The 27,714-nt window shown below is 43.0% G+C and overlaps 1 protein-coding gene across 1 annotated transcript in view; it reads right to left on the minus strand.

The window, feature by feature from the left end:
- DSCAM (DS cell adhesion molecule) overlaps positions 1 to 27,714 on the minus strand; it is a 653,261-nt gene that overhangs the window by 226,723 nt on the left and 398,824 nt on the right. The window contains exon 11 of the mRNA XM_057696448.1: positions 15,793 to 15,966. Coding sequence (XP_057552431.1) covers positions 15,793 to 15,966 — 174 coding nt within the window. The remainder of the gene's footprint in view (positions 1 to 15,792; positions 15,967 to 27,714) is intronic.

Raw genomic sequence — 27,714 nt, forward strand, 5'->3', positions numbered from 1 at the left:
CAATAGTCTTTAAGCAAAAGTGCTTTTCTCTCTCTTTTTTTCACATTTAAAAACAAATGGCTATAGGCTCAGAATTGCAAAGCACATCTGACTCTATTCTGTTTCCATGTTCTAGCAATGGCCGGGTCCATTCTGTGTCAAATCTATAGATGAGCCACAGAGGACTGGGTGTGCAACCTAAGTCTCTGGGGGAGAAAATACTACCCTCCAGGAGCCCTCAGCAGCGTATGAAAAGTGAAGAAATGACGAAAACCTAAAATATACGTTCTGAAACTTCTACTCAGGGTCTTCTATGGTGTGGCCTCAGCTTCCTTGCACACCCCCTCCTGCGTTCCTTCCTGCTGCAAATGATGGGGAGAAACTACTTATAGGGACCAGAGCAGCTTATTCTCAAAGGACACGAACGCATGAGATTGTTTCCAAGCTGAATATCCAGGAAAAGAGTGGGTACAGAAGTGATGCCACACCACAGAGTGGACTGTGCGGCACCTGTCAAGAAGAGTGGGATGGAGCTATGCATATTTATCTAGAAAGACAACAAGAAAAGCAGATGCAAACCGATAGATCTCGTGCGATTTCATTTTTTTAAAGAAAAAGCTGACACGTGCAGTTACACCCATGAGGAGAAAGGACAGAGGAAGGGGCCATGTCGCTTATCGGGAGCGCAACACAGGGTCCCTGTCGGGTGTAAGGACGTCATCCCCTCTTCCTGGAGCTCTGTTCTCTATTCCAGCAGCATCCCTGAAGAGACCCACCTAGCTTTCCTTCCTTCAGGCCTTTGCACCGGCTCCCGTATCACTAACAGTAAAAACTCCGCTCTGAGCAAGCATAGAGGCTAAAGAACAGGTACAGGAAGCAAGGCAGGGACCTCTCAGCAGGGACCAGATCCCACAGTACCACCCAGAGGTGAGCATCCGGCCAGCCCAGCAGGAAGCGATGTCTCTGGGCCCATAAGTGATGGCTTCTCTCCATTTCCTTAGAAGACTACAATTAAAATCAACGGAACACTATTCATCTCATCGTTCTCTTCAGAGCAGGGGTCCTCAACCCCCAGGTCCGTGGACGGGTACCGGTCCGCAGTCTGTTAGGAACCCGCCGCACAGCAGGAGGCGAGCAGCAGGCTAGCAAGCGGAGCTTCATCTGTCCTCCCCATCACTCACCTCACCACCTGAACCATCCTCCCACCCCGCCCCGTCCGTGGAAAATGTGTCTTCCATGAAACTGGTCCTCGGTGCCCAAAAGGTTGGGGACCGTTGCCTTAGAGAAACTAGGAGTATTGAGTCAGCCATTCTCAATGGTGCTTCCTCTGCCATGCTTATAAAACCTTGTGCAGTCTTTCAGTGTATAATACACGAGGATGAGTCAAAGATTTTCCACACTCTGGTTATATTAACACTTCTGTAAATTCTACAGCCACGGCGTGGATAATTTTTGACTCACCCTCGTAAAACACTGACAATTAAAACCATGGTTCTGGTGCCCAGAATGAGCCAAAAATCACGTACCTGTTCTGCTCACAGCCTCCAAGGGAGGGGCATCTTACCTGCCTGTGTGTATACGGGCTGTGGTCCTCCGTAAAAGCCCTTACAGTCAGCAGGTATATGGACAAACGCACATGTGTGAACACCTACCTTGAGCTGCTGGAATCGACTGGCTAAGGGTATGGGGATTTAAATAGATAGGTGGGAAGATATATATTCAAAGGCCCGCCGCCCACCCCCTCTCTGTCCTTCTGATGCAGCCACGTCTAGAACTGCAAAGAGCAGATGGCCGGTCAGCGCCCCGGTGGCCACGGGCATCGCTCCATGACCCGCCATTGCATTACAAATGTTCATCAGCGACTCTTCTCTGGCGCTGTTGTCTTTGGATGCATCTTAACACGAGTAGTTCAGATTGTCCCTGCAGAAGGTCAAACCTGGGAGTCCCCAAGAGAAAAGTGAGCACTACCGCCTGGATACCAGCACTTTACATGGTACAAACGGTCAGAGGGAAATCTCTAAGCCTCACCTTTCTGTAAGCTTATTTCCATGCACCTGTTCACAAGGTCCAAGACAGATCAGATGAATCGTAACCTTGTTTCAGCTGAGCTCACAATAAGACTGGTCCAGCGGCCCCTGAGGACGACATTTATCTGTGGCTGCTTTATTTTTATCTTTAGTTATGCCTACACAAAACCATCCATTGCCTTCTGCATCCTTTTACAAAGGAATTATGTGAAAACCAATGATGGGATAGCAATGATTAAGAGAAATGAGAGAGAGAAAAGCAGCCCCTGATGTCCAGGAACTGAGCTGGCCGGGAGCTCCCAGCTGGGTCTTGGTGTCCTCTTGTTGAATGCAAACAATTTCGCAGAACAGCAACAGCAGACAAGGCCACGCCACGGCTGAGATAGATCAGGATAAAACAAGCCCCCTCCATCATCATGTCTGAACACAGACAATAGCATGAACATTGTCCAAATAGACAATAAGGTGACCAAACGTCCACTCTCCGGGTTAGTATGAGTGACCGTTGCATCTTTACCCATGACAGCTTTGGCCGGACTCCGTTCCTCCCTGCTCACGCATGCGATTCATTGAGGTACCCAGTCATGCAATCATCCCCACTGCCAACAGCATCCAGCCCAGAGCCAAGTGCTGCTTCCCCGACCCTTCTCCCAGGTCACCTAACAGCCCCACGTATAAAATCCATCCTTTCTGATACCCTTTTATGAAGACACCCCACTGGTCCCCATGGCGTGTGTTCTCCCTCAGGTCAGGAATTAACTCCACTTGTTCCACCATCAGTGTGCGGCTGGTGGGCCATGGCTGGAGGGCATGGACAGAAACGAGGTGGGAGCACAGAGGTTTGAGATCCCAGCTCAGATGCTTGACTGACTGCCTGGCACATGTAGGAGCTCAGCAAATGTTTGTTGAGTGAATGAAAGAACTAGTCAGCTACTGTCAAAAGTGAAAGGCACATGTCTGTGAGTCTTCCTGTCACAGACCACCTTACCATGCTTCAAAAACATTCAAACATAAACTGCAGTCCAATAATAATATAAAATTATTAAGAACGTGGGGTTCAGCTATACAAATAAAAGGGAAAGGCAAAATATCTACTTAAAATAGCATGCAAAATTCAAAGTTCTGTGGGGAAAAACATAACAAGATATGTCTGTGTCCCGAATGGAGGGACATGCAAGTAGAATAGAGAAAATGGAGAGAAGTTTCATATTTCTGGATGAGCACTCAATATTGTAAAAACGTGGGTCCCCCCACTCCTAGTTATTCTATGAATTAAATTAAATTTTAATCACCCCCAATGATTGTTTTTGAAATAGACAAAAGTTTACCTGGAAGAATAAACACATGGGGAGAACACAGAAAATTCAAGAAACAGCAATGGGGAAGGGCTGGCAGTGGAGCCGTCAGAGGAGGGGAGCAGGTCTTGCCCTATCGAAACGTATAACATGTTATACAGATACAATTATTTAACCACATGGCAAGGGTGTAGAAATTAAAAAAAAAAAAAGTCAATGCAAAGGTATCTATGAGCATGTTGGGTCTGAGTGCAGCAGCTTCCACTAATGAAGAGCTTATCCTTCCTCTTCTTTTAGACACTCTGCTGTCAGAATATTCCATCCCTTAATCCTCACAGCTTTAGACCGTATGCACAATTATCTCCATTTTACAGAAGAGTAGTGCGGGGCTTGGAAAGGGTGGAGAACTTGCCCAAGTGCTCATAACTAAGAAGCCATGGACCTGGGATTTGAAACCAGATTACCCAACTTCAAAACCCAAACTCTTAACAACTGTTGCACAGGTTCACCTAAAGTTGCTAGATATTCTGGGATTTTTAAAAGTAAGAGCTTTATTGAGGTATAACCCACATACCATAAAACTTGTGTTTAAAGTATACAGTTGAGTTAATTTCTGCAACCTCCACCACTCTCTAATCCCAGAACATTTTTATCCCCCCAAACAAAACCTTGTTCCTATTTGCAGCCACTCTTCATTGGCCTATCCTCCCAGCCCTCAGCAACCACGAATCTTTTCTTCTGTTTCTATGGATTTGCCTATTTTGCACATTTCATATAAATGGGATCCTATAATAGATGATCATCTGTGCCAGGTTCCTTTCACTTAGAATGCTTTCAAGCTTCATCCATGTTATAGAATATATTGCTACTTCGTGTGTCCACAGGACTGAATGATACTCTATTATGTGATGGACTACATTTTGTTTATCCATTTACCAGTTGATGGACATTTGAGTTGCTCTCACTTTTTAGCTATTGTGGATACTGCTGCTGTAAACATTTCATGTACACGTTTCTATGTAGCATATGTTTTCGTTTATCTTAGGTTTATACATAGGAGTGGAATTGTTGGATCTTATGGTGACTGTGTTTAACTTTTCAAGAAACCACTAAACTGCTGTCCAAAGCAGCCTGACCATTTTACATCCCTACAAGTAAAGCACAGTGTTCTAATTTCTCCACAACGCTGACACTTGTCTGTCTTTTTTTTTTCTTTTTTTCTTTTTTGCCTTCCTCGTGGGTATGAAGTAGACTTTCACTGTAGTTTTGATTGGCCTTTCTAAATGACTGATAATGTTGAGCATCTTTTCATGTGCTTATTGGTCATTTGTATATTTTCTTTAGGTAAAAATCTCTTCAAATCCTTTGTCTATTTTTAAATTTGGTTCTTTTTGTCTTTATTGTTGAGTTGTAAGAGTTCTAGATACGATATGAGTACCCTATCAGACACAAAATTTACAAATATTTTTCCCATTCTCCAAGCTTTTTTTTCATTTTCTTGATGAATGAATGTTTTAATTTCTATAACACCCAAATTATGCAATTTTCCTCATGTTGCTGACACAAAATATACTCCAATATTTTACTGTTAAGAATTTTATAATTTTAGGTCTTACATTTAGGTCTATTATCTCTTTTGAGTTAGTTTTTGTACATGGTATGAGGTGGGGATCCAACTTTATTCCTATGTTCTGGGTGATTTATGTTTATACTAACTCACTTCATCACCAGAACAACAGTCTGAGATGACTTGGGAACCAAATAACCAAAGCACAGAGTTTATGTAACTTGTCCAAGGTATACAGTTACTAACTGGCAGAGCTAACCAGGAAATTTGACTTGAGCCCTCATTTTCTTAAATATCTTTCCCTAAAATGAAACCGCTGTTTCACACAGTAAGGACAGTATGAGATGCTCAACAAATGATGTTAAGACAACTGACTAACTGTGTGTGGAGAACATATTAGCTGTGACTCATAATTTATGTCACAGTAAATTCCTTAAGTATTAGAAAGGTAAATGACAAATATAGGATATGAATATTTTGGGGGGTAGATAATAACTCTGTAGGCATGGAGCAAAACGGGGGAAAACCAGAAAGGAAAGCTGTTAGATTTAACTATATACATTATTTAAAACTGTATATGAAAACACTGTAAAATAAAATGAAATGTTTCAGATCTGCAGTACTGGCAGATAGTTTGGAGGGACTAACCTTTCCACATTTACCTATAAAATCTGGATTTTGGATTGTGTGTGTATGTATGTATATATGCATGTATGTGTATGTATGTTGTGTCTCTATCTATCTATCCATCCATCCTTCCATCCATCCACCCATCCACCCATCCATCCATCCATCCATCCATCCATCCATCCATCCAACATATCTATCTATCTATCTATCTATCTATCTATCTATCTATCTATCATCTACCTATCTATCTATCCAGGCATTGAAGGCAAGCCGAAACTAAACTAAACTAAAATAGGTTCTTCCTTTAAAAAATGAACCTCAGTGGGTGAGATCTGTGAATTTATTGGGGCCTTATCTAAATTTGTATATGAATTAGTAATAGACGCCTATTAGCTTCATCTATAGAAGACAGAGTTAAAGACTGGCAAAGCAGTCAGAAAATTAGAGGGAAATCCTAGAAAAGAGGGAGCCACAGAGAGTGTAAGTCCCCACATTCGCCCATCCTATCTGCCCGAACCATGGGTGACTACTCAACAATGCAGGAGGTCACGGGGGCTCATGGGGAAAGTATCAGCCAGAGTCTGGAAGAACGGATCAGAAATTTCCATGGCCACCCATTGCAAGGGAGAGGGATTTTGGAGTTCAAGTCCAGCTAACTGGTTCTGCTAACACAAAGGTTTTGCTAACACAAAAGCCACCCTTTGGAGGTTCTGCTAACACAAAAGCCACCCTTTGGAGGAACACAGAATCTAGAGTGTTTGCAATGTGTCACTTCTAATGTCTGGTATCCAATTAAAAAATTACCAGACCTGCAAAACAATGGGGAAAATGTACCCCATGCTAAAACAAAAGCAGTCAATAGAAACTGACCAGAAAAACACTTAGATGTTGCAAATAGCAAACAGGATTGAAACAAGCTATTATAAATATGTCCTTTGTCATAAATTAATATATATGCATAATGAACAGACAGATTGGAAATTCAGCAAAGAAATAGAGAATATAAAAAAGTACCACATAAAACCCTAGAGCTGACGAGTGAAATAACTAAAATGAAACCCTCTGCACATACGTGCGTGAGCATAATGCCTGCTGGAGGTGGCTGAAGGGAGAGCCACTAACAGCTAAAGTAGATTTAAAAAGATGCATCTGATGAGAGAGAAAAATGATTGAAGAAAAAATGATCCAAGGAACAGAAATCTTGATATTGGGATAGTATCAAGTGGGTTAACATATGTGTCCTAGAATGATAGGAAAGAAAGAATAGGGCAAAAAAAAATTACTTGAAAAACCAATTGTTGTAAGCATCTCAGGTTTGAACAAAGATACTGGCTTAATGATCCAAGGAACTGCTCAACCCAAATTTACACAAATACAAACGAAACTATGAGGGTGAGTCAAAAATTATCTGCACTCTGGCTGTAGTTTTAACAGAAGTTTTAATATAACTGGAGTGCGGATAATTTTTGACTCACTCGCGTACAATCGGGCATGCCATAGCCAAAATTTGAAATCCCAAGAGAAAGGAAATCTTAAAAGCGGCCAAACAAAAATGACTCATCAAGTGTGTGGGGGGGGGAGGCTTAGTTGACACTCATTTTTAGAAAACAGAAAGACTGTCCTGACCCACCAATCAGTGTAGAGGTTTGATTAGGTCAGGAAATCAAGGTGTTTTGGCTTAGGTCCCACTTTACAGTGGACATAATACATCTTCAAATCCATCCTGTGGTTATTTCCTCAGTCCCAGAACCTGTACTTGGAATAGATGAACTCAGTAACTGGCAAAATAAATACCCACATGGCTCTCAAACTGTTGAGTGAGGCCGTCATGATGGGAAAGGCGGTGGAAATCACTGGCACTGCCTCTTTGCATCAGCACGGTACACTAAAGACTGCAGAAATGAGTGCACTGGGGGAATGGGGGAAGGGGTGGGGGTGGGGCAAGACGCAGGAGAGGGGGAGAGCTGGTTACGGTGAGGGTCCCCGAAAGGAACCCTGGGCCCTAACAGCTCAGGATGGGGTCTGGAGCGACCTGTTTGGGTTCCTGAGAGACGCCCTCTAACCACAGGGCATGAGAAGCAGAATGGGAGAGAGTGCACGGGACAACGGGGGAGATGCAGCCCTCCCAGTCTCCCCACGCCCCCGGGACAGCTGTAACTGCTCCCACCTGCTCTGCTGGCAGCTCCCCCGCCTCCCTCTGTGCCCCCTATAAGTCAGACATAACCTACAGTTCTGAGTGTCATTGTCAAAATTAGATAAGGGTTTAAGATAGATTGTAGCTACAGTTGCTACAATGCTTTCCCTCCGCTCAAAATCCTCCAGTGGCATCTCATCATAATTAAAACAAAGTCCAAAGTGTGACCATGGATCTAGCCCCTGCCTGGGTCTCTGGCCTCATTTTGTTCACTGCGCTCTGAGCGCGATGGTTTCCCCGCTGCTCCTCAGATGTAACCCATTTCTACCTCAAGCCTTTGCACGTGCTGTTCCGTTTGCCTGGGCTGCTCTCTCCAAGCACATGCACACCTCGTTTCCTTACTTCCTTCTGTTCTCTGCAGGGCGTTATGTTACATCCCCATCTGCGTGTTCTTCTCCCCATGGGAATGCGTATTTCATGCTGGTAAACTTGTTCAGGAATAAGCAGTGTCTAGAACAGTCCTTGAAATTCAGGGACACTCGGCGAATACTGCTGATTGGACGAGTGAACAGATCTGACAAGGGGCAGCCAGGGGACCAAATGAGGGCTCCTGTGAGCATCTGGGCAGTGACCCCATGGCCAGCGACTAGACGAGACTGCCAGCATCTCCGTGGATGCCCGCACGGAGAGTGACAGATAACTGAGGACCCAGAGCACTGGTGCCACCACCCCCAGGAGGCTGTGGGAAAGAAAAATATCTAAATTAACTGAGAAATCTTGAAATAGCGGAGATTCCCCCAAACTGGCAAAAATAACGTGCCAGCTGCTGGGTAGAAGGGAGCCTCCGAAGATAAGAAAGAAAAAGAAGTAAGTAAAAGAAGAAAACATGGGTTCTCTCCCTCGGAGGGATACCGGCCCCAGTGACACTGAAAAAATGCTGCTAGTGTTCACGACTCTCCCCGAGCAGGACCGATCTCCCTGCTAGGGGATGTGCCCGAGGCCCCCAGGGTGCCACTGACCCTCAGCTGCCATTCCTCCACAGACCTCGCCTACCCCAACCCGGAGCATCATACTAGGAATGCCACTTTGGAGTGGGTTCCTCAGCCCAAATAAGACTCCTCAGCCCCGGGGGGGTATTGCTCTCAGCCCGACTTGCTGGGGCAGCAGTGTGACTGCATTCAGCCCTATGACCTGCTGATGAGCTGCCCGCTTCCTATTCAGTTTGGACGCCTCCAGCTGCACATGAGAAAACCCTCAACCACACTGGCTTAGACAGCAAAGCAATCAAGTGACCGGTCCTCTCACGACGTTGAATTCAGAGGTGGGGGCATTGCAAATGCAGCAGATTAGGGACAAACGTCAACTTTCCTGGTTTTCTTGACTCTACTCTCCTTTGTGTATTGGTTTGATCCTCAAGATGATGCCAAAATGGTGGCCACGAATCAAGATGTCATGTCCAGATATGGTGAAGAATTACGAGATGAACACCTCGGACTTCCCAGGCGGCGAAGTGGTTCAGAACCCGCCTGACCATGCAGGGGACACGGGTTCAATCCCTGGTCCAGAAGATCCCACATGCCGTGGAGCAACTGAGCCCAAGGGCCACAAATACTGAGCCTGTGCTCTAGAGCCCACAAACCACAACTACTGAGCCCACACGCCTAGAACCCGTGCTCCGCAACAAGAGAAGCCACTGCAATAAGAAGCCCACGCACCACAACAAAGAGTAGCCCCCACTCGCCACAACTAGAGAAAGCCCAGGCGCAGCAACGAAGACCCAATGCAGCCAAAAATAAATAAATTAATTAATTTTTTAGAAAAAGAGATGAACATCTCATGCAGAGTCTGCTATTAAGGATAAGGAAATCTTTTCAGAAATACCACAGATCTCTTCTTACATTTCACTGAGCAAAACCAGTCACATGCCCATCCTTAAAGCAATTACGCTCAAAGGTAATAAGCTGCCCTTGGTTGGTTCAGACTAGAGTTCACATCCATTGGTTTAGATAGGTTAGGATTTACCTACTAGAGCAGGTGACCTAGCTTGTGGTGAGCGTCCCTTAAACACAAGACTCTGCAAATATCTCTGTAGTCACTGAGTGAATCCGTGTTCCAGGGCTGCCGTGACAAAGTGCCACAGACTAGAGCTTTAAACAACAGAAGTTTATTCTACCACAGTTGCGGAGGCCGGAAGCCTGAAATCAAGGGGCTGGTAGGGTCATGCTTCCTCTGAAGGCTCTAGTGGAGAATCCTTCCTGGCCTCTTCCAGCTTCCCTTGGCTTGTGGAAGCATAACTCCAATCTCCGACTGTCTTCACACAGCTGATACCCTCCGTATCTGTGTCCAAATTTCCCCTTTTTGTATGACACCAGTCATATTGGATTGAGGGCCGCACGACTCCAGTAATACCTCCTTTTAACTCATTTCATCTGCAAAAGCCCTGTTTCCAAATGAGGTCACGTTTGGAAATACTGGGGGTTAGGACTTTAGTATGTGACTTTTAAGGGGACACGATACAGCAGTTAACACTGACAGAGGCAGGAAACTGAAATGGGGTTGGCAACAAATTGCAGCTGCCCTTGTAGCCTTCCCATCTTACAAATCCCTTCTTAACCCCAAAGACTCTTGAGCTGGTAGACTTGCAGGCTCACTGAAGAGGTGAAATGCACGTGGTTAGCTGCCTTCCCTGGAAGGAGCCACCACCCACCATGGGCATTACAGCCCCTTGGGGTCTCCCACCAGCTCACAGGTCCCCCTGTGCTTTTCCATGCTTTGCCCCATCCTCTACTTCTGCACAGGGACAGCGCCGTGAAAGCTGCAGATACTTTTGACAACTGGACTTCAGATGGCAAGAGCAAGGGCTGTGAGCGTGTGCATACGTGTAGGATACGGTGGAGTAGCGGCTGGTGGGCTCCGCAGTTATGAACACGTGTAAACTGGGTGATTTTGACTCAGGGACACCTCGTAGTCTGCTACAGGCGCTGATGTGTCTTGGGGGGGCATGTGATTCGGGTATGATGATGGTGGTAACACTGGCATCACAGCCTCAGCGTCAACAACAGCTGCCACGTGCACCTGCCACGTGTCCAGCTAAGCTCTTAGGTGTGGTGGCTCAGGTCCGCCTCACAGCAACCCCGAAAGAGAGGTCTGTGCACTGTCTGTTTCACGTAGGCCTGGAGAGACGGTGAGTCCCCTGCCCCAGGGGTCAGGGCAGGAAGGGTGGAACCCAGGTGGTGTGAGTCTCAAGCCTGGCTGTTGACCACAGAGGTAAACACCTTTGATTCATTTATGTCTCACCTGCTCCGTGGCTGCAATAAGACTGCAGACATGAAGAAAAGGTAATGAAATATCAAAACCTTAGTTCTCAGTAAAATCTAGTTTCCCGTTGATCCACGGTTGTTTACGCCTCCTCAGCCCTCGTGACCCTGTCGTCGTGTGCTGGTTGCTTCCAGCCGGATGCTCTGAGATGAAAAAGCATGACGTACAGTCTTCATCTCAGGCCATCTGGGCTGTGATTCTTCCAGAACAGTATCATGACGAATCCCTTTGAGGATAGTGGAAAGGCTACAGTGTTTCTTCCCAGAAAAACACATACATTTTTGCCTATGATTTCAAGGGGTCAAATAACTGCACAGGATCCGCTACAGCCTTTTGCTTCCCAGGAGCCAAGGTTCCGAAGGCTGGATTTACGAGAGACGCTCTCGAATTAAAATAATAGAGGGAGGGAAAGCAGCCCTAGACGGAGACACACACAAGCAACCTTGACGGTTTAAGGAAAAAAAAGGTGTAATTTAGTGTTGTTATGTGTTCAACCGTTACTCCCGCTACTTCTGTGAGCGCAAAACAAAGAAAAAAGACAAGCCTGCATCTCCTGTCGTTAGAGTAAAGAGTGGCCTCTCAGAGTGACCAGGAGAGCCTGAGGGCATCCCATGGGATGGAGTCAGGCCATCGCAGCCTCACTGCAGGGCAGCCAGGGTGGTGCTCCTTCCTTCTCCTCAGAGCATCACAGAGCCGCGCTGCAGGTGTTCAGGCAGAGACCCGTGCATCCTGGAGGCAGCGCGTGAGGGCGGGAAGTAGCAGAGGATGCCCGGACTATCCAAGGTTAGATGTGGATTCTTTTATTTGTGGAGGGGGCGGTGCGGAGCAATGGGTATTGTATTCCAAGCCCGACATCCACTCTGGCAATAGCAGGACATGAGGTGGCCTAAGGTCAAGTCACCTTAGAGATCTGTCCAGAAAAGGCCAAGGCCTGGGGACTGTCTGACCAAAGCTGACTCCAGTAGGTGCGTGCACACGGAGTGCACATGCATGTGTCCCCACGTTCTGGCAACACAGAGATCTGATGGGCACGGGACCCAGGGACCTGCCTGGAGACAGGCCTGAGGACCAAGGGTGGACTGGAGCCTGTGGGCTGGCTCCTGGAGCCAGATGTAGGGGAGTGGGTTCCACAAGTAACCGACTCTTCAGGGAAGCGCCTGCCCCTGGTTGATAAGGGATGCTCGCGGGATCAGAAGGGACCTGTGCAGAGTGGCAGACAAAAGAAGAGCTGCCTGGACATTGCGGGCCCGAGATCCAGACAGAAAGCAGTGCTCTTGGAGACACACAGGCTCAGATCAGCCCGGGGGCAGAAAGCTGGGATGGAGAAGGATGAAATTTTGGCACCTGGGAGAAGACGGTTCATCCACTTGAAAGATTCCGCAGTTTGGGGAACTATTTTCTTAGCACAAAAGACCATGATCCCCCAAGTGGGGAGTATAGGGGATGAGGCTTCTGCAGCCCCTGGTGGGCCTGAGGCGAGGGGTGCAGTGCTGTCACCAGAGGCCAAAGTTGATTGAAAGTAGAGCCTAGTTCCCCTGTCTTTTCTGCCTAAGCTCCTTAACACCCTGGATGTTTTGGGTCCCTATTCCTGTGATGATTTTTTGTAAAAGACAAATTAGAATTGAGATGATAATGTAGAACCAGAAGTGAGAATACCAACAGAGCAGGGAGGATTTGCACTGATTATTTTTCTAACTCATTGATGGCTTTCCACGACCATTCATTCCAAACCCAGCTGCCTGACGTATTCCCTGCACAGCCTCATTGTGTCTGATTCCAAAAAAAGAGGTGGGGGGGGGCATTCATTGTTAAACTGCTTTATGATTAGAGTGGTGGGTTTTGAAGCATCGGAGTGGTGGTAAGAAAACTTCCCAGACAGGAGGCCCAGCCAGTGCCAGTGCATGGTTCCCAGCATCCCCAGTGAGACCCCAACACCAGGCTCTAGCAATAGAGTTTGGGTCTTTAAAATACGTGCAAAACCCAGCACCTGTCATCTTGGGTGTCCGGAGCTCTCATCTTAGAAGCCGCCTTAATTTCCTGACATGTCTGATTAATCAGAAAGTTCTTTCCTGTTGCATTTAAAAATATTTGCAGACCAGTTTTTTTTTTTTAATGACTTACAGAAAAAAGGAGAGTCCTTAATGTTTTTTACTAAAAGCAGAGCAATTTCTTTTGAAACGTTAAAGAAATTGTGCCTGATGTAAGCCTGGGTAGCGTCAGATAAGAAGAGCCCACAAGCCCCCTGCTGCAGTGTCAGGGCTAATCCTGCTACCACTGCAGGGACACATAAGCTGCTTGCTCAGCAGCCAGGTACCAGCTCTGCCCCCGTCAGACCAGAGCCAATGCTCTCCGCTCCTACTTCCTCCCGTTTTCTTAGTAAAAGAGCTGTACACTAAGCGGCAGGCTTCCCATTGCCGTGTGCAGAGCCTCAACGTGTTTTCATACACTTACTAGTCTTGTCAAGCAAATACACAAAGAACAAGCAAAGGCCATCCCTGTGTTAGCTGTTGTTTTTGTCTAAACGGTATCCTCTGAGCATCAGAGTCACTATATATTTTGTCTTTGTGCTTCTATACCTCTTTATTAAATGATGTTTTTACTTTCAGAATTTAAATATTAAGCTTTTTTAGGATTAAAAATACCAGATGCTGAAGCTGAAATTATGTATAAAGCCACCCCAGGGTTATCAAGAACCGGTAAAATTAACTGTTCCAGACATGCACCTCTCTGCTAGTGGTTTGTATGGTTCAAGAGAGAGAAACTAAGACTGACCAACTCTAAGAACATCTTTCTTTGATGAACACTCACTTTAAATGCTTCTTTCTCTAATCCCCTCCGTGTACCGGGTACAACATTCAAACACACTTACCTCTTGCCTTGGGTCTTTTGATTTCTTATATCTGCTCTCTCTGTTCTCTCTCCCTCAAGCACCTCGGTTTAGCCTCAACAATTCTATCTTTCGAAATCCACTGCATCCTTTAGGACTGAACTCAGAGGACACAGGTGCCATGCTGTAGTCACTGATTCCACAGGGGATGTAAGCCATGCCCCTCAGCTGTGCATTTCCAGTGTCCCACGCTCTATTCTGACGCGGGTGCATTCTGCTGGACGGAGCTGTCCACACCCAGGCCTGATGACCCCACAGGAGAGAAAGCTCACTAAGGGCAGGGGGACATCTTTGTGGTCCCATGTCCACTACCAGCATCAAAGGTATGGAGAGAGGAGATGTGGGGAAATCTTCGATTTCTGCACTTTCAAATTCTACACACTTTAAAAGATCTTTTTCCCCTGATGTTTTTCTTAATCCCCTCAAAATGACGGTGCTGTCCTCCTTTGAAAGACACATCTCCGTGCACCTTACTCTGCCCCTTGCACTGTGATTAGCGAGCTCTATACCCTACCTTGCTGTCTCCTTTCTCAAAACATAATCTCTTTCATTCATGAAGGTAAAGTCCATGGTGGACTGTATTTACATCCTTCACAGGGCCGTGTCTATCAGATCCTAGATACAGATGAGCGGGATAGAAAAAATGCTTTATAAATTTAAAATATATTAAAGCAATTGCAAAATATACTTCTTTTCTTGGGGAAAGGTGGATCAACATTGGTCAATACTGGTCTTCAGATCTTGGGTTTCCTTAAGATTTCATCAATTTATTATTTAAAAAAATTACCATTCCAATTTTGGATTTAAGCGATATGATTTTTTTGTCTTCAGATTCTTGCAAATCAGTTCCTTTGGAGTATAATATTTAGAAGTCAAAATTATGTATTGCATATGTCCACAATATATTTCAGACCAACCTTATTTCAGAACTATAACTTGTCCACAATATAAAAGTATAGTGAATAGATAGCTTACATTCATTGTCCGATTAGAAAAAGTGGATTAACTAGAATAAATTCTTAGTAAAACAGTATGGATACTAGTCTTTGTGTAGCTAGCCTTTAAATCTCTCTCTTTCCCCCCCATCACACCCCCCCCCCACCGAAATTCACTTTTAAATCAAATCTCCTTAATAAATGACATGGCAGAGATCCTTGACAACCTATAAACAGCAGAATTAAAATAAAAAAGAGGAAGCCTGATCAAAGCCTTGTAGTCAGGAAGAAATCACAATCTATCCAGTAGAAAAGAATATACATGGAAAAAGCCCTACGCCAGTCACTGTAAACTAGATGTTCGAGGATTTGCTAAGGAGCAGTGCTCAGGAGAAGTTGGTCCATTTCGTGTCCTTTCTTTGGTGGTTTAGTTACCAAAGTATAAAAATAATTTCACCATAAGGTGCCCTTTCCTATGTTAGCAACATGGGCCCTAAGCATAGCGCGACACGTTCTTCCTTCTTGTAGGGGGGTGTGTGTGTGTGTGTTGACAATGAGGTTTCTGGTTTCTGAATTTCATAAGGATCTTAAAAAGGAACTCTATGGATAAGCCAGCTTGCAAATAATAAAAAAGCATCAATAGACCACTGAAAAGAACACATCTGAGACCGTGCACTGAGTTTTTCCACAATAAAATCAACAGAAGAGAAACGTGGGTGCCAAAGGCAGGGACCCACTTGTCTGCTAGTTTGCCCAGAGCCTGTACCCACAGCCAGGGGAGCAGAAGGGAGGGAACCCCGTGGCTCCCTGCCCCGGATCCTGGGGGACCCCCACGCTCTGACGATCGCTGGACTTCTGTCGTCCTCTTTAACTGTATTTTTAGGACCAGGAAAATGTCAACCCCCAGCCATAGCAAACCATGTCTTGTTTTTGTTGTGTTTTGGAGTGTGCATGGAGACCACTGAAAATGGAAGCCCCCAAAGCCCTATGTAGGTAAAACGAAGTGCTCTTCTTCCTTACTTTTCACCGTGAGGTACATGGACTTGCTGACGTCCGCGCCCACATCGTTGCTGACCTTGCACAGGTAGTAGCCGCTGTCTTCTTCCACCACGTGCTTGATCAACAGAGACCCGTTGCTGAGGACCTGAATTCGGCCATTCAGGGCAATCGGTTGGAACTGGGGAACCCCAGCACCTGCAACAGAATAAAAAAGGGGAATGGTGATGTCAACACAAATAAATACGGCAAACAATGAGCTCAAGGTCACCAGACTAATAAAAGGAAGCGAACACACAACCTGGAGGACAGGCACCAGAGACACCAAGATTTTGTTCTTTCCACCGACAATGAAATTCTCGTTTACAGAGAAACGTGTTTATTTAAAATGACAGTATTTCAAAGTCTGAGATAAAGAGACCTTACAGATAGTTTCTACAATTCCTCAAATTTGATGGGTGTTAAGTAGTTGATAAATTATTCACAGAAATCACAGTAGAATGACTGCAGAAGTAGACATCTTTCATGTAACTAGATACATTTTTGTGTGTGTTCCTAGGGACTTAATACGTATGTAAACAAGGAGTGCTTCAGAGACAAGGCATTTGAAGATCTCACACGCTGCACACATCTGAGACTGCAAGGAGAAAACTGATATTGCAGCCCTCCCTTCTAAGTGTGGTTTATTCCGGTCTAGAAACACCATGTACTGTTAGCATCATTTGATGTTATTAAACAAATAAGTCATTTGCACTAAGACAGCACAAGATTAAAATACCACTCTCCTCAGAGTGCTTGTGTTCAAGGAGGTAATGGCCTGGGTGTGGTGCGCTATGATCGTAGATGTGATGTGATGCGTACAAAAGATCCACATAAAACTATTTGGAAAATAAATTTAGAAATAATAAAACAGAGGATTAAGGTCTCGGGAGATTTCTGGGAAGATGGTAATTGGATGAATCTGCTATGCTGTTTGCCCCTCTTCTGGGACTAGGAGGGTGTGGTCCCAGCCTCGAAAGGCTGATAGAGCTTCCCTATTCTCTGATCTGAGTCTGAAGATTTGGGGAGAGCACCCACAGATGAGGACCGCTCCATCTTCCTGGAGAAAGCACGAAGCATGGGCCAAGTGTGTGCTCTAGAGAAGAGCTGCTGGTTTCTGTGTGTCCAGAACCTACCTGGGACCTGAACAGGTGGGCGGTCACCCGTTCATGCAGCAAACTTCAGACTTTGCATCTGGAGAAACAAAACAAGAGGGAGACACACTTCCTCCTGTTGTCTCCCCTCAAACTGACCATTTACCTTTTGGTATCCCTCAGGTCACAGTGGCAGAGACTGTGGCTGTCTATTTCAGCTCCACCAAAGAGACAAAGGAAATTAATTATGTATCTGAGGGGACCTTTCACAATGAATTAGAAGGACAAGCAGAATCCCTACACCAGGTGGTTTCTATCAAAATAGAACTGCTAGAGAGGATATATAGATATACTTGAAATTTAAAAATAGAGTTCTATTTCTGCTAAGGATGAGAAAGACACAAAAGAATATCACTTCCATTCTAACAACAAAAAGAAACTGTTAATCTACAAAATCATACTTTTCTTTGAATGAATCAGAAAGTGGAAGTCACAGGCAACTGGGTAGACTTAGTTGCAAAGAATTAAAAGCCCAGCAAGGAGATAGGGTGCAAGTAAACTATTTCACCTTTGGGACAGTAAGAGGACAAGTTCCTGGGCAAGTAAGGAAAAAAGCAAGTAAGAAGTAAGGCACTGGGAATAAGTGTAGCCCACTTCAACTTCTACACTTTTATGCACCATGGCCAAAAATTCAATACAATATTATAAGACACACACACACAAAAGCAAGAAAAAAGAACCAGAGAAGAAATGATCAATAGTTTTGAAAGCTCGGTGTGGAGCTATCGGACAGAGACTTTATGACAACGGTGGTAAACAACCAACAGCAGGTGCAGGATTCAGAAAGAATATTAAAACTATGCCAAAGAGACAGAGACAAACAACATGTTAGAAACAAGGAGCACGATGTTAGGTCTAAAGAATTCCTTAAGCTAATCAGCGGACTGAACACAGCAGAGAAAATAGTGATCTTGAAGCTAGGTCAACAGAAATCATCCAAATTAAAACCAAAAGTGCAGAAGAGTAAAACATACAGAGAAGATTGCCCTAGAGCTCTAGAACAATATCAAATAGTCTAACAGTGAGTAATTATAGTCTCAGAAAGAGAAGAAAGACAGGGGCAGAAGGAATAATATTTGGAACATAGGAGACTTTAATACCCTTATCCATCAGTTTGACTTACCTGACCTTTCTAGAATGCTACACCCGACAATAGCAGAATACATTCTGGTCTGAAGTGTACATGGGACAGTTATCCAGAGACGCAACATTTTGGGCCATAATACAAATTTCAATAGATGTTATAAGATAAAATAATGCAAATTATGTTCTAGTTCCACAGAAAAACTAAAATTGAAATCAATAACAGAAATATCCTGGGAAAACCTCAAATATTTGAAAATTGAACAATGTACTTCTAAATGACTCTTCAAAGAAGTAATCACGAGAGTAATTAGGAAAAAATGTATATTTTGAGTTGAATAAGAATGTAAAAAAAAATCAAAGTGTGTGGGGTGCAGTTACAAGCAACACTTAGATGGAAGTTTGTAGCATTAATGTTTACATTGAGAAAGGAAAAAGACCACAAATCAATGGCCTATGCATCCACCTTAAGAAGCTATTACAAGAAAAGCAAATAGAACACAAAGTTAGGAGAAGTAAGGAAATAACGAAGAGGGAAACTGATATAAATGAAATAAGAAACAGAAAAACTAAAAAAATAAAAAACCAAAAGCCAGTTCTTTGAAAAAATATATGGGAGATAAACCTCCATCCGCACTGATCAAGAAAAGAGAAGAGACATAAGTTACAAATAACTATAATGAAAGAGGTCATCACTGCAGCCCCTACTTGAATAAAAGGATAATAGGAAAATGTTAGGAATAACTTTGTGCCAATAAATTTGAAAAAGTTATATTAAATAGGCAAATTTCTGGAAAAACACAAACTCTCAAAGATCACTCAAGAAAAATTAGATAATCATAACAGTTCTGTGTCTATAAACACATTTAATTTGCAGTTAAAAATCTTCCACAAAGAACACTCAAAGCCCAGACAGTTTCATTAGTAAATACTATTTAACATGTAAAGAAAAAAATACCAAATTTTCCATAAAGTCCTTCAGGAAATACAAGAGGAGGTAATCCTTTACCACTGATTTTATGAGGCCAGAATCTTCTTGATACCAAAATCAAAGACCTTATAAGTACAGACCAATATCCCTAATGAACACAGACATAAAAATCCTAACCAAAGATTACCAAATTAGGTTTATCAATATATAAAAATGATATCATAACCAAGTGAGATTTATTATAGGAATGAAAGGTTGGTCTAAATTCAAAGATCAGTCAATGAAATTCACCATATCAAGAGAACAAAAAAGAAGCATAGTATGATTACTTGAATAAATACAAAGAAAAAATATTACACAGAATTCAACATCCTGATAAAAACCTGATAAAATCTCACAGTTAACTAGTCATAGAACTATCAATAACTTGATAAAAGGTTTCCAAAGGCTCAGAATTAACATCATACTTAACTGTAAAAACAAATTATTTTCCATCAAAGATCAAGAAAGAGACAAGGATGTCTGGTCTTGCTCTTTTTATTCAACATTGTTCTGAAGATTTTAGCAAGAACAATAAAAAAAGAAAATGAAATAAAATACATAAAATAAAAGAATATAACTTCCTTCACAGATGACATGATTATTTACACAGAGAAATAAAGAGTCTACAAAAAAGTTGCTTGAATAATAAGCGAGTTTAACAAAGTCACAAGATATATAAAAATAAAAAAATTCAAAGTTAATTTTATTTTTATATATTAGTAATAAGCAATTGGAAAATTGAAATGTAAAAAAATAAATTTTCATTAAAACATGAAATATTTAGAGATAAATTTAACAAGATAAGTGCAAGACTGGCCTACTGAAAACTGCAAAAGTTGCTCCTAACAATTAAAAAGACCTAGGTAAATAGAAATGGAGCATTGTACCATGTTCACGGATAAAAATTCTCAATATTTTCAGTGATTGGAAGTCTTTTTCTATAAAAGGCCAAATAATAAATATTTTATGGTTTGCAAGCCATAGTCTGTCACAATTCCTCATTTCTGCCATTGAAGCATGAAAGCAGCTATAGAAAATACACGAATCAGCATGACTGTGTTCCAATAACATTCATTTACAAAAGCAGGTTTTGAGCAGAATTTGACTTGTGGCCGGTAGTTGGCTGACATCTGATTTAAAGGTATGTAAAAAGTATGTAGATGTAAGATAGTTGTAAAGTTGGAAGTGGGGTGCAGATACAGCACCCACACATTAGGTTAGTTCTTTATATCATACATAATGTATCAAATATCATAACATCATTCTAAGTAGAAAAATGGTTTTAATTCATCTTATTCATAAAGAATTCAAAATCAGAAGTGAAAAGGTTTTTAAAACATAACAGTAGTTTTTAATAACTTCAATATGTTGACAGAATCATTCCTTTCCCTACATCTGTTCACTCTTGGGAATAGTCCAAAAACTTATCAAAATGTATAAAATGCAAAATTACAACAGAAACATGTATAATATAGACCATTTAAAACTTAATTCATGTGAAAGTTCACAGAAGATTGAAACAAATGTTTGATGAATAACGAACATATTAAATGAGCAATCGATCTTAGAAGATAATTAATGAAAGGTATCTACTTGTTTACCTACTGAGGTTTAAAACATGAGAATTTCAGATTAGGAATCTGAATTTTTGGTCAAAAGTTTAAACGGTACAAAAGTAACTGCCCTCTTTTTCTCTTCAAGATCCCGTTATCTTGAGGGACTACAGCCTTCCTAATCTTTTCTAAGCACATATAAGATTATGCTTTGTCTTTACAAAGGGTGTTTGCTGTCCAATTACTAAGCACCCACTCCATGGTGGGTCTAGGGCAAGTAGCTATGGTTACAAAAGATGATGGCCTCCTTGTCAGTCTGTCTCTCTCTGAGGTCAGAACCCACGAGCTGGGGAAACATGAGCTGCCATATGGTGAGACTCCCGCGAGATAAGCTTCCATGAGGGTCTCGCTCACCCAGCGGTCTGTGAGAAGCTGAACCCTGCTGGCAACCACCTGGCTGGGTTTGAGCCCTGATACGAGTGTCTCCTGGCCCATAGCCTGACTGCAGTGCTGGGGAGACCTTGATCTAGAGAACTGGCTAAGCCACGGAAGACTGTAAAAGCGCATTATCGTTATTAAGCCACTAAGCTTTGGGGTAATTTGTTACACAGCAACAGATCCCCAATACACTGCGAGAAACTAGGTTATCAGGAAACCTTTCAGCTCCTCAGTTTCCTCATCTGTAAAATGGAGATGATAATAGATCCTCCTTCACAGGGTGGTGTAGGCATTTAAATTCTTGAACTGTGGTAGGGCATCTAGTAAGCACACGCTATTGCTGTTCGCTTTTTCTAATTCTGCTTTGAATAATTTAATCAGTTATGATTAGCTGACTTTATGTCTTTCCTACTCCACAAGATTAAGGCCCACATTGCAGTGAACCTCTCTGCTTATCAATCAATCCATCAAAAGAGAGAAAGATATACTGAGAGGCATGCTCTTGGGTAAATCCTTGGAGTGGAATTCTGCACATTTAGGTGTTAAAATACTTTAAAATATATGGCAAAGTTGCTTAGTAAAACATGAGCCATTTTATTTCCATCAGTGCTGGCTGGGGTGAATTTTTTCCTCACACATGCACACTACTACTCTTTTTGATCTTCATTGATATGGTATATGTCTCATTATTTTAATTTATATGACTTTACAAATTTTTGTATTTTGGGGATTGTTTGTGCTGATAGATAAGTCAGAGCATCTTTTTACGAATGTACCAGTAATTTGTACTTGGTCTTTGGTGAACACGTCATCTGTATTCTTTGCTCATGTATCTACTGGACTTTGTCTTCTTCATTTGGCCAAGCACTTTGGGTCCTAAAAGTGATTTTATATTCCTATATTTATAAAACTTGATTTTTGTTTGTGTTGTTTCAATCAGGATTGTATGTTGAATATTATCAGCTAAATTTCATGATCTATTGAGATGATCACACTTTTTCTCCTATAAAAGTTTATTGTATCTTTTAAGGATCTCGTTTCATAAATTTATAAAATTCCTTCTTATGGATAAAACATTCTGTAGGGTAAGGATAAATAATATTATTGGAACTTAAAAATCAAAGAAAAAGCCTTTGATTTTTATCTACATGCTTAAATTTTGTCAACAGTTTGAAAATCTATAAAGCCTGTTGATGCCTTTCTCAAAGTTAACTGCAAATTGGGAGCCAGATCTAGACTAATACACACAACCTGAAGTCAGCCAATTGTAGGATTTAAAAAATATATCTTTAAGATAGCAAACCAGGTAATCTGAAAATGCTAGGGGATTTACAAATTATGTACAATGTGTTACAAAACCGTGGAAATCTAATGAAATGTTGATAGAATGTTAGAAGATCATAAGATTGCTCATGTCAAAAACACAAAAGTTTTCTTTTTCTCAAAGAATTTTCACCAGAAAAATACTTATGGTATTTGACAAATTTATAGAAAAGGGTTACAATATAAAATTTAGCTACATTGCTAAGCTTTCTCAATTAAGTAGCTGAGAAGGATGATCTATTAATTCCTATCTAGACCGAGAAAAGCCTCTTCATTACTAAAAGGTCCTAATGGAGAGAGAGATAGACTACAAGCGCTTCTTTTTCATCAGAAAATACAGCTAACCTGAAGGGGTACACCATTTACAAATGTGATCAGGCTTACTAAACAGAATAACTCATCCACCGTAAGGACAAGAGTCCCAACAGTGAGTACTATTTAATTTGAGGGAAGTGGACGTGGCCAGGGTTTGATAGAACTATAGGTCATCTACTTCAGATTCATCATTATTGGAAAGAACAAAATTTAACACAGTGCATAGAATATTTCAATTCTGCAATCCTGTTAGCATAAGGTAAGCACTTTGGGTGATTAGCTAGAAGACAGACTTGGAGCAACCAGAAATCGTTAATTAAAAAGCTGTCAGTTTTCTGTGGACAGCTTGGGTCAAGTGGGGACAATTTTAATGCCCCGTTCCGTGAAAAGAAATGGTTCCCGCATCATGTAAGGCACACACGGAGTGATTGGGTATGTTCGTACCGCATGACCTTTCTTATTTACTGAGAAGATATGCCTAGCAGGACTCTCAAGGACTGCGGGAATGGGAACAGCAGACAAAGAAGAGCTAAGTGTCACCAAGAGAGCCTGCTTTGCAGGCTGCAGTAAATACAGTCTCTGTTTCATCTTTTCTTCCCTCTGAAGTCTTTGCTGGTCTGTACTGAGAGCACTTAACTAAGAGTCAGAAGAATTGGGCTCCAATGCTATCTCTGAAACTTAGGAACTGTGCCCTTGAGCAAGTAGCTTATTCTGTCTGCATCCTTAATATGTTCATACAAGACGGGGGAGGAAGAATCCATTTACATACTATGTAAAGCAGATGACCAAGACAGAGATCCAGTTTCCGGGACAAGGGTGTGAAAGTCACACTGGTTCTGAGCAAAGACTGTGAGCTGGCATTCAAGGTCAGAGTGTAAGGGGCCACGAGAGTAAAGAAATGAAGCTAAATGCCCTGGATGCTAAAACAAGAAGGAGGCTCAGGCCCGAGGTTAGGAGCAGAGTGAAACCTGCAAGGATCCAGGCGACAGGATTAAGGGACCAGAGTTTGGGAAGGAACTTTGGGGGACCAGAGAACCAAGCACAACCTGACTGGGCTGGAAGAACCTACCTCACCATTGAGTTATTTCAATAGGAAACCTCCTGTTTTCCTAGTGGGGAAAAGAGGAACAATCTTGTTTCAGGGAGTTCTTTTTTTGTTTGTTTGTTTGTTTTGTTTTGTTTTGTTTGGTCTCTTGATTGTTTGGCCCTGTCCAGACTTATCTTCTGAACGTAAAGCAGGGGATCTGCAGTGGGGGCCATCACTTGACTGCTGAGGAAGAGGTGGCCTTGGTCAACTCGCCAGGGAGGTCTGTCATTGGTGTTGGTAGAAAACATGGCCTAAAATTAACATGCTTGAGAACCTGGGCTTGTCCCATGCCGCCTGTTCTTCATGGCATTTGGAGACAAATGCCTTGGGGATTGTGGAGGGTCCTGGGATGTCCCCTTGACCTTGGGAGAGAGGTGTGAGCAGGACCATGGTGAGACATTCAGGGCAAGCCCTTGAGGTAGGAGGAGGTTCCAGAGGGGTCACCTGAGCACACATTTGCTTCTCAATCTGGAATTGGGCACATTGCATGGAAATATCCAGACAACAGTTGTGAGTGTCCGATTTTTTCCAATGGATTTCTAAACAAAAGGCTCAAGTCCCTGCTGGCCCCTATAAACAGCCTATGGCTTCTGCTGACAACCATTTGAACCTAGGTGGGTCCTTAGTTGAGCCTTCAGACGAGACCTAGCCCCGGCCAACAACGGCAGCCTTGTGAGAGATTCTGAAACAGAGCACCCAGCTAAGATGTGCCCAGACCCCTAACCCACAGGAGTCATGAGATAATCAATGTGTGTTTTTAAGTTGCTTAGAAAAAAGAAAACAAAAGAGTCTGTGGCAAGACAGAAGGGTATTGGCAGGGGGATTGCTACTAAGCAGAAGAGGACACTTCTGGGACCCAGGACGTAAGGGACAGCCAGGACCCCTAGCAGAGCACACGCTTTGGGCACAGAAGGACAACCTCGGACAGCTTTCTGGGGATAGAGGGAGATGCCTGAGCGAAAGCAAAACTATTGGGCACCAAATAGTGATGGGTTCTTAAATGTCTCCAAGGAAAACTGGAGTTGAGGAAACATTGGTCTCATGTGAATGTGCTACAGGTGAGAGAAGGAAGGGCACAGGGAGGGGGTGAGAGAAACAGGCAGGAAAAGGGGGAGTCCCATCCCACTGCCGCCTCTGTATGTATTAGAGTGGAAGAAAATAGGAACGCCCCCCAAATTAAGGACCACTTCTCCCTTGCTTGGAGAAGAAAGATGTGGACAGCTGCAGAGAGTCAACAAAAACTGGCTACAGATGGACGGCCTTTCCACCCGGAAAACCAAAGAGGATTGAAGAGAACTGCAGGCAGAAGCTTATAAATCCTCACTACCACAGACCATAGTAAGAAACCAATAGAATTATAATGGATATAAAAAAAGACTTAGATAAATGCAAAGATTCTCCATGATACTGGCAGGGAAGGCTCAATAGTTTAATGATATTGATGTTCTCTATGTTAACTTTTAAATTTATTACATTCTCCCCAATTTTGCAGAATAATTTTTTTGGAACTTGATCAAATTCACCTAACATTCATCCAGAAGAAACATGCAAATAAAAATCCATGTGAGAAATCTAGGACATTTTTGAAAAAGAAAAACAGTGAGCGGATGAGTGTTGTACGAGATGTTAAAATATATTAGGAAGAGATAAACCTCTAATACGCATGGTCCTGATGCCAGACAGACAGTGCAAGAGAGAGAGAGGCCTGAAAAACAGACTTCAGCAGACCCATGTTTTTACAGACTCCAAAGGAATTCAAGTTAGTGGGAAGGGGTTGGGCTAGTCAATAAATGGCTTTAGGACAATGGGCTCACCGTGTGGGCTGAGGTGATGACGGTAGTGATGCTGATGGGAGCACTGAATGTGTGTTGACTAATTGCTATGGCAGGCACCGTAACAAATGCTTTCTAAGAACCGCCTTACTAAATCATCACACTACTCCCCTTATCTTCTTTGCTCCCCAGATGAGGAAGCTGTGGTTCACGCAGGCTAAGTCATTTTCCTGGAGTAACATCCACGGATGGTGTGTGTCTGGGGTTTGAACTTAGCCCACTCTCTGAACTGATGATTTCTACTACTTCTCCTTTATTTTTCTGAAACAAAGTTCAAATTTAATAAACCCTGGTATATAAACAATAGGATTTAAATTCAAACGGTTTAAAGATTGCAACGTAAAACCAGCATTCCTTTTCTTTCTTGAAACCACACAAAAGCAAATGGGAGAAGGAGGACTAGAAAATACAAACTCTCTTACGCACGAAATTAGGAAATAGCTAAACTCTCAACCACAAAATAGGTGATGGGGCACCCAACAGTGTACACTGAGCAGTGGTGCATGCAGAGGGACGAGGAGAGGAGAGATGGACCACGGCTGGGACTCAGAGCAGCCCCCAGCAGGGTGTGCCTTGTGGAAGTGGGGGGCACATTGGAGCGGCAACAGACATCAGCGACCGCAGTGTGCACAGGCCGGGAAGGGCAGCAGCTTCCCTGGACCTGGTGTGGCTCTTAGATCAGTGAAGGAGGGTGCAGGGAGGAACCAGATACTTGCACAAAGCAATCTCTTTCTGGGGATACGCATTTTCTTCACATGTGAGCACTCGAAAGAAAGCCAGGATCTAGCAAAGATACTGCAAGGAAAATGGAAGAATAAAACAGAAAGAGAAATCAGATAATGAAATCTCCTCAGAAACATGCCGTGATGGAGATGAAAGCTGTGAATAAAATAGCTGCTTGTCTGTGAAGCAAGAGCTCAGGAGAGAATGAAACGTGAGCTGGCAGAACGGGAGAAAGAAGGGAAAAAATAAAATCACAAAAGTGAAGGCAAAATTGGGGACTGCACAGAGGAGAACAGACTTTGTGGGGGAAAAACTTAGAGAATAAACATGAAAAAATATCAAACAAATTAAAATGGGAGTAAATCAGTTAAAAATCAGAGTGAAAAGGACCCCCTCTGGCAGACAGGTGAAGGGAATCTGACGGCACCATAGATGGAGACCCAGGTCGCCAGGCTGCCTCCAGAGCAGAGGCAGAATATCCGATCCAAAAGGAACAAAGACGGAAATCTACTGAGCGCCTTAAAATGTTTTCAGAAATACCTGGCAACAAATCTGGAAATTAATTCCGTAACTTTGTCAAAATATTGCGAAAAGATGACTTCTGCACCCTGACCCTTAAATGACCCGAACTGGTGCCAGGGGACACCCATGACCTTCTCTCAGAACAAAATCAGTTCATTCTGTTGTTTCAGTTTATATTTTTTCTGTGACTTGAAATAAACTTTGACTCTACATGTACACAAAAGCAAAGCATGTAAGAGAGCAAATATTAACAGAGTTGATTCAATAAAAATTTTCTTACAAAAAGATGATTTGAATCTATATATTATATAGGCATGCCACAGTTGGGGGAAAACTGACCCCCCATGAATAACATCAAGGCATAGACTATACATTTTCAAAGTCAGTTCTTTGGTGCATGCAGGCAAAAAAACAAAAAAACAAACAAAAAAAAATGAAGTCGTTTCTAAGGAGAAATCAGGCAGCTTCTGTTCCTCCCAGGAATAACGCAAGCCACCAATCTCCTACCAGCTAAATTCATTTTATGTGCAAAAAAGCAAGAGGTAAGACATTGTGAAGAAAGAACCTGGAAAAACTATAGCTGAAGGGCTGGCACTGAGCAGGGGATCTAATCTAACACAGGACCGAGGTGATGCCAAAGTGGGGCGTCCGGTGGCTGAGCAGAACATGGAAGGGATAAGCCCTGACCCTGGAGAAAACATTCGCTGATAAATAATTAGGATACTTAGAAAATGTATCATTGCTTATACTACTGGGCATTGGGTCGTGTCTACAGAGAGCGAGGCCCGAACTCCTGATCCTGATACCAGCCTGATTGGCTCTCCTGACGTTGCTCCGTCTCAGCAAGTGGCACCTCCGTGGCTCTCAAAGACCCGGGCAGCCTGTTTGACCCCTCCCTCTCTCT

This window comes from Hippopotamus amphibius, chromosome 10, assembly GCF_030028045.1.
Source record: "Hippopotamus amphibius kiboko isolate mHipAmp2 chromosome 10, mHipAmp2.hap2, whole genome shotgun sequence".
Taxonomy (NCBI): domain Eukaryota; kingdom Metazoa; phylum Chordata; class Mammalia; order Artiodactyla; family Hippopotamidae; genus Hippopotamus; species Hippopotamus amphibius.